A 7,464-nucleotide genomic window follows, 5' to 3' on the forward strand; every position below is an offset into this window, starting at 1 on the left:
TAATTATTATTTTTTTTCAAAAGTGTCCATATTGATAAATGACTTTATATTTATTATAAGGTGTTTAATAGAGATAAATATAAAATTATGGGGTTGGTTTGAAAGTAGGTAACTATTTTATTGGAGGTGAAATTCGATTAAAAATATCTTACATTTTTTAATGAAGGGAGTATTTATTTTACTGTCATTCTCCCTATTTTCTATTTTCAAATTTTGATAAATTAAAGTAAATCTGTTTTAAATATAAAACTTAAACAAATATTTACTCTGTTAAAAAATATAAAATATTTTTTGAGGAGTTAGATATTAAAAAATGTGAGGTATTTTTAATCTTTTAAGATGTAATCATTGTCTTTTTTCTAAAAATACCCTTATTGATAATGACTTTATATTTATTATAGAGTGTTTAATAGAAGTAAATATAAAAAGATAGAATTAGTTTGAAAATACGTAACTACTTTATTGAAGATAAAATTTAATTAAAAATACCTTATATTTTTGAATGGAGGGAGTATCTTTTAGACTATACATATTTTTTCTATACTCAAAATATAAAAACAATTTTTCCTGAAAATATAAAAGAAAGGCCATGTAATTTAATTTCAACAATTTTTTATAAAAAAATTATAGAGTATAAATTTTTCTCATTTCAGCAAGATATTGTATAAGTTTTAAAATAAAGAGTATGTTTATTACTATTAATTAAAATTTCAAAGAAATTAAAATGTGTAATTAACGAAATAAAAATGATAATATTTTAATAAAATAAATCATCAGTCAACATATCACTATAAAATTTTAAGTGATAATATTCATTTGCTCTAGATACATTGAAAGTTGAAACTCCTTGCAATAATCAACGGTTTGGCATTTCACCCAAAGAAAACTCCGTTTGATTTACTGTTACACTCTTCCCTTCCCTCTGTATAAATAGCACGCTTGCAACTTCAATCTCCAAGACATTCTAAGGCTTCCAAAGTACAGAAAAGCTGTCTCTCATAGCTTATTACATATCAGAAAACAAAAAGGAAGCCAAAAGATGAGCTTCACCGACCAGATTCATCAAAACAAAAGTCATAAAGATCACCATCAAGATCCCTGCCTCCATGCCTTGATCCAAACAGGTGGACACACATGCACTGCCGTGTTAAACGCAGCCTGTGATCTGAACCTCTTTGATATCATCGCAAAGGGAAGCCCAAACAATGGCGGTGGCCTGATTACCGTGTCTGAGATTGCTTCTCAGCTTCCTGTTCCGATGTCTAAGGTGTCCACGTCAAAACTCGACCGCGTGCTTCGTTTTCTGGTGAGTTTCTCAGTCCTCACCTGCTCTGCTCGCTCCAACGAAGAAGACGGAAGCATGGAGAAGCTGTACGGACTCTCCCCCACCGGAAAATACTTCCTCAAGAAACAAGACGGTACTCCTGCCTGGGCTTCCTTGTTCCCCAAGCTTTCTTACCACCCGTACATGGCTCGAGTCTGGTGAGCGATTCATTAAACTAAACCAGCTAGTACTCTCTGATTTTGCGTGTGTGTACGCGCGCGCGCGTGTAGGGATTTTTTTTTTATGGGACATGAATGCATAGGCTACACTGCAAGGAGGCGGTCCTGGACGGAGGAGTGGACATATTCATTAAGAAATTGAATGGACAGAGAATGTACGAGTACGTGGAGAAGGATGTAGAGCTGAAGAACTTGTTTCAGAGGACAATGGCAGAAATATCTGCACTGCACATGGAAAAGATTCTGGAAGTGTACAAAGGCTTCGAAGGAATATCTCAGCTCGTGGACGTGGCTGGTGGTATTGGTCAGAGCCTCATGATGATCATCTCCAAGTATCCTTCTTTACATGGTGTTAATTTTGACCTGCCGCGTGTTGTCCAAGACGCCCCTCACTTCCCAGGTACACTTCAATTCACAAAAAAAAAAAGATAAAGTTGAATCGGTAAAATTTATTCTGACTTGTCTGATCGGAAGGTAATTGAAGTGGAAGAAAAGAGAGTAAAAAAAAAAAAAAAGTAAATCTGTTTAGAAGTGATTAATTAATTGGGAAGGAGGGAAAGAAGCTGAATTTTGATATTTTTTCTAAATCGATCAAGTTTGACCTTTAGGAGGACTGATATAACTGATAAGAAATTGAAATTTTGAAAGAAAGGCTTAATGAATTGGTTTTTCCGCATAATAGCCAACACAGACCTGGAGTAGTTGCATCCTGATTGATGGATGCTAACAAAATTCTGTAGTACTTTTGAAGGACTGACACATGTAGGAGGGGACATGTTCAAGAGTGTTCCGGAAGGAGAAGCTATAATGATCAAGGTAGGTAACCATGAATTAATTTTTCTATGCAATCCCCGAACTATTCGTCTAAGTTTTGTATTGACAATAGTAATCACATACAGGGAACAACTCATAACTGGTCGGACGAGAAGTGCGTGCTACTGTTTAGGAATTGCCGCGAAGCATTGAAGGAAGGTGGAAAGGTGATAGTAATAGACCTGATGATGCCACAAGATCCAGAAATGACCATGTCTGCAAAATATCTGAGCCTCCTTGACTCTGTCATGTTGCTGCAAGGAGGTGGAATGGAAAGAACTGAGAAGGAGTTTGAGATTCTGTGCAAGAGAGCTGGCTTTTCTCGCTTCAACCTTGCTTGTCGTGCTTTGTCCAATGTCTTAGGAGTCATGGAATTTTATAAATAAGCTCATTAGCTATTGTGTTTTGCCTCATATATAAGATCAGTGGAGCTCGGGTTTGGTCATTTATCCTCAAGGAATAGGATGACAACGTTAGCAGTGTATTTTATCATACTGTGTCTGTATTAATTGTGGCGTGTGTGTTGATTAAAAATAATACAATCTGCTGTGTTATCATCAGTATTTCATTTTCAATTTTGCGTTATTGTTTCTGTAGTCATATTGCTTGAGAATTTACTAGCTGTCTGCTGATCTGTATGTAATAACATCAGTGCAACGTACGCCTATATAATCAATAAACACAACTCAACCAAAACCAAGGTCGGTTCGTCGATATTCCAACTAAACAGTTCAGTTTGATCTTCTTAACTACGATTTATAGAACGAGTTGTGTACTTCTACTTCTGCCCCTTGCCCCCTTTCATTCAGAGAGAGAAGGTCAACTAGAAAGTGTTTTACAATGCACAATTCCCATAGGTGTGTTCCCATAATATAATCATAAAATAAGGAATCCGTACGACTTAAAAATGAAACTTTTTGTTTCTTAAATTTGCCTTAATTATTTATTTCATCCTTCAAATTTAATTCTTTTTTTCAATTTAGTTTTTCCCGTTTGTCATTTGGTCTTTTTTGTTTAAAAATGAGGTAACGGCGTTAAAATCTAGCATTATGAATAATAAAATATTAATAACAACTATTTAGATTAATAAAAAGAAGTGCAATTATTGTAGTAAGAAAAACTTGCTAAAATTTTAGAAAATAAAAGAACCAAACACAATATAAGGGACTAGATTGACACAAATTAAAATGATCACTCATTTAGTCACATATACTTCAAGTCATCAACATACTTTATACATTAAATTAATTTTAAAGTCTATTTGTATTTTAAAACTTAAAAGACTAACACAATAATTTAAGAAAATAAAAATAATTAAATTAATTAAAATTAAACTTGAAATATCAAAGAAATAGTTTAGACAAATTTAAAAGATTAAAAATTTTATTATCACTAAATTCTATAACTCAAACTCATGAGTGAAGTTGAAATCAAAATACTCCCTGCATCTCTATATATAAGAAATTTTTTAGAAGCTTATTTTATCCCTAAATATAAGATGTGACAATAATTTTTTTGAATAATTAGACAATTTTACCTTTTTCTTGAAAAATAAAATAGATCATTAAATATATGTTCTTCCTATCACCATCATAATATTGATTATAATATCATTAGAGGTAAAATCCAAAAATCATTGTGTTTTTATGTAAGTTCAATGACCCGATCAAAATGTTCTAAATACAAAACAATGCCAATTCAGCATTTAAAAAATGAAAATGATTAGCAGCTGTTGTGGTATTATTGATGACTGGTCACTTAATCCTCTGCTTATATAACTCCAAAGAATGCTGTGATAAATGGAGACAACATTTATATACTGTTAGACTAAATACATAACTATGATCTTTCAACTGTTCAGTAACTACTTGTTTATCTCTAAAAATTAGAGGGCATACAAGTCTCTCTTACAATTTAAAAATAACGAATTCATTTTATGTTAGCCCTATGCTCAAAATAGTCCAAAGATATTCATAAATACAGTATGAGTTGTTATCTTGAAAGACTAACTTGTATAATTGCTAGTTTTGTAAGACTAAATAAGATGAAATTGTTGATTCAGTCTATATGTTGAATATACCCCAAATTACAAGGCAAAAAAATGTGATTCATGCTTCAAGATGTGGGCAACAGACACTTCGAGAACACCATGGTGGTGATTCATGAAATCACTGAGTATGTAGCACAAGACTCTGCTACATATGAGCATTAATATCAACTTCAATATCGCATTGCCCCCACTGGTTAGCTACATAATGTCACCAAAATACCACTTTATTCGGCTGCTTTCCCATGAGAACTACGTTTCTCATCAGCCCTGTGGCGAAACAATTTGGCCATGTGCCTCCTCTCTCAGTCCTGCGCAAAAGAAACCATTGAAAACCATGAAATCAGCGTTCATGTAAGCATATTTCCTCCCTGCCCCGAGAACAGAAACTAAGGATTTTCTTTTCTTTTCTTTTCTTTTCTTTTTTTTGGGATATGAACAAGCAAAAGGAAAGGTAAGGGCACTACCTGAAACAAGAAGCTGTTTTAAAAATATCATAAAATATCATATTTATTCTACTTTTGTTATTGTTACTGAACGGTGTTCTTTTTTCTGTTTTAAACTTTTTCAAAGTGAATAGAAGAATATGATTTCTCATCTAACTTTCATTCTCTTTCCCTTTTGATCAATGAAATTCTGCAAACGGATCATCGCACGAGGGGATGCTTTGCTGGCTAGCGGAACTGGAAAAGAAATACATACATAACACTCGCCTTATTTATGCAACGTCTACCATGTCTTTGTTACCATAACTAAATAGCTTTTATTATTTCTATTAGTTTAGTTTTTTTAGTAGGAGTGCGTGGATCATTTCCATGCAAATCCTCATTCTCTTTCTATTTGTATACCAAACAATTTTGCATAAAACTTCTAATGTCAAAGCAAGCACTCAAGTACGTGAAGCTTTCGAAGTTTCACCACCTTGAACATGCCAAGATGAAAAGGTCTGTCCGGGTTCATCCTTCTCAGCTTCTGATAGGTATATGCAAAACTCAGCAGATCACGAGGAGTAAACCGATCTACTTCATTGAACCAAAGACATGAGAACGAATTTGACATTGGGGTGTGTTCTCTGATAATAAAAGAACCTTCTGGTACATCTGTAGAAAGTGTACCACAAAATTACATTTACAGCAAATCAAACGAGCAGCAACTTTGAAGAATTGGCCAAAAAGAAAAACAAGATTCATTAAGAACATACTACTGGGAAGAAACTTGTTCGGATCTGAGGCATTAAATCTTTGCAGTCCATCAGCCTGGTAAAAGAAAAATTGTCGATCTATAACAGTATAATTGTACTCGTTCAATTTCTTGTTTCGTGCAACCTCTTCTCACACACAATGCCTATCATAGTGATTAGATATTGCGAATTCATTACCCTTTCGCCACAAGAAGTACTCCAGGATAAGTAAAGGATCAATCTGAAGACGTAGTTTGCTATCCAACCAAATTGAATACCTGAAAACATGTTAACAAGAAACCCAGAAGCATAAACTTTTGAGAAAAAGATGTTATTATAAGAGCATAATCTTTCACTGAAAACAAGGGGTCAAAAAAATATCCATTGGAGACTCATATTTTATACATTATCAACCATAATAAGAAATCCTATTTTTGTGAGCTCATATATCCCTACAAATTACTTCAACATCACAGCCACACTCATTGCATCAAAATCTGTAATAGAAAAAAATTAAACTTTGCATTGACTATGGCATTAATATATGAACATATAATAAAGGATCCAGCACATGACACAAATTTCATTTGATTGACCAAGAAAGTTAAGCAATTGATGAAGCATGTAAATATATCCCTATGTTCATCACAACATTGATAAGTATGTGCATTAAAGACATGGAAGAAGGCTTTTTTCTAATTAAAAAAAAGAAGAAGAAGAAGAAAAGAAACCAACAAAAAATTAAGGCACCCCGGATGTCTAAAATCATTTAACCATTGAAGTGAATCAATGATTTTTCCCTACCGTAATTTTTGGGCAACATAAATATTCGACAGCTTTATACTAACATATCATACTGGTATTACTCTAATACTCTTCAGTTGACGCTTAACAATCCTCACGTCCTACAAATATGCTACTTGTCTATTTTACATATCAAAAGTTCAAAACTACGTAAATAATTTTTACCATCTTCTCTTCAATTAAAGTGATATTATCATCTACCACCGGAAAAAAAGGAAAAGAAAAGTGATATTATCATCAACATAACTGGCTTATTGTTCAACTTAAATGCAATCCAACAGTTATCAGTTACCAAAGTCAAGAATGCTCCAGCGGTTTCAAAAGCAAAAGGGCAACACAAATGATCAATGAGATTGTCCACTTATCCTCAGTTTCACCTTGCAGAAGGAAAAAGTCGATGTGGCAATAACTTGGGTATTTTGCCCACTCTTCGTGTATCATCATATGGGAGATTCTTCACAACCAATAATTTCCAAAAACCAAAGAAACCCATTCCATCAGGTACTTGACCTTCCAAAGCAAGTGTTTGTAGAGTAACTTCATCAATAAACATGACAAAGCAGACATTTTTCCTTGATAAACCAGAAACCTGAAATCAGGTTGACTCATATTAACATAGCAAAAAATGATTTATGGCAGTTGTAGCAACAGTTCAAGGTGACCACAATCAACAAGCTTTGAACAACTCACTTTAACAAGAAGAACAATCAATATTATAACAAGATGCAAATTTGAAAAACATAAGAAACCATTCAATTGTTGCTGGTGCTTAAACATATAAAATATTACCCTTAAGTCAATTTGAAATTCCACTCCAACAATGAAAGGCGAATTACAAGTTTAGAGGAGTATCTATTTCCTCTTCTCTCTTAACCAAGAAAATGCGACAACAGAGAGTATAACAAATACCGTTTTATTAGTTGGTGTCCTCAAGTGATCAGAATTTCCAAATATGCAAGAAATTACAGCTATGTGGCATCTGCTAATATATCTTGCATCATCTTCTGCCAAGTCAAAACCAGGGCTAGGGAACCCTTCAGGACCTTTGACAAAGACACAGTTTATTTTCTGATCATGTGCCAAAAATCATTTTTCCCTCTCTTCCAAGCTCTGATGG

The 7,464-nt window shown here is 33.5% G+C and overlaps 1 protein-coding gene across 1 annotated transcript; it reads left to right on the forward strand.

The window, feature by feature from the left end:
• Nucleotides 1–949: 949 nt before the first annotated feature.
• On the forward strand, nt 950–2,891 carry LOC129293769 (isoliquiritigenin 2'-O-methyltransferase-like). The gene is made up of 4 exons (XM_054931875.1): nt 950–1,482; nt 1,587–1,903; nt 2,255–2,319; nt 2,403–2,891. Exons 1-4 carry the CDS (start codon nt 1,040–1,042, stop codon nt 2,700–2,702), a joined length of 1,125 nt encoding a protein of 374 aa, XP_054787850.1. The 5' UTR covers nt 950–1,039; the 3' UTR covers nt 2,703–2,891.
• Nucleotides 2,892–7,464: the final 4,573 nt, after the last annotated feature.

The sequence above is a fragment of the Prosopis cineraria genome, unplaced genomic scaffold (assembly GCF_029017545.1).
Source record: "Prosopis cineraria cultivar Desert tree isolate PC_DT_omini unplaced genomic scaffold, ASM2901754v1 PC14, whole genome shotgun sequence".
NCBI lineage: Eukaryota > Viridiplantae > Streptophyta > Magnoliopsida > Fabales > Fabaceae > Prosopis > Prosopis cineraria.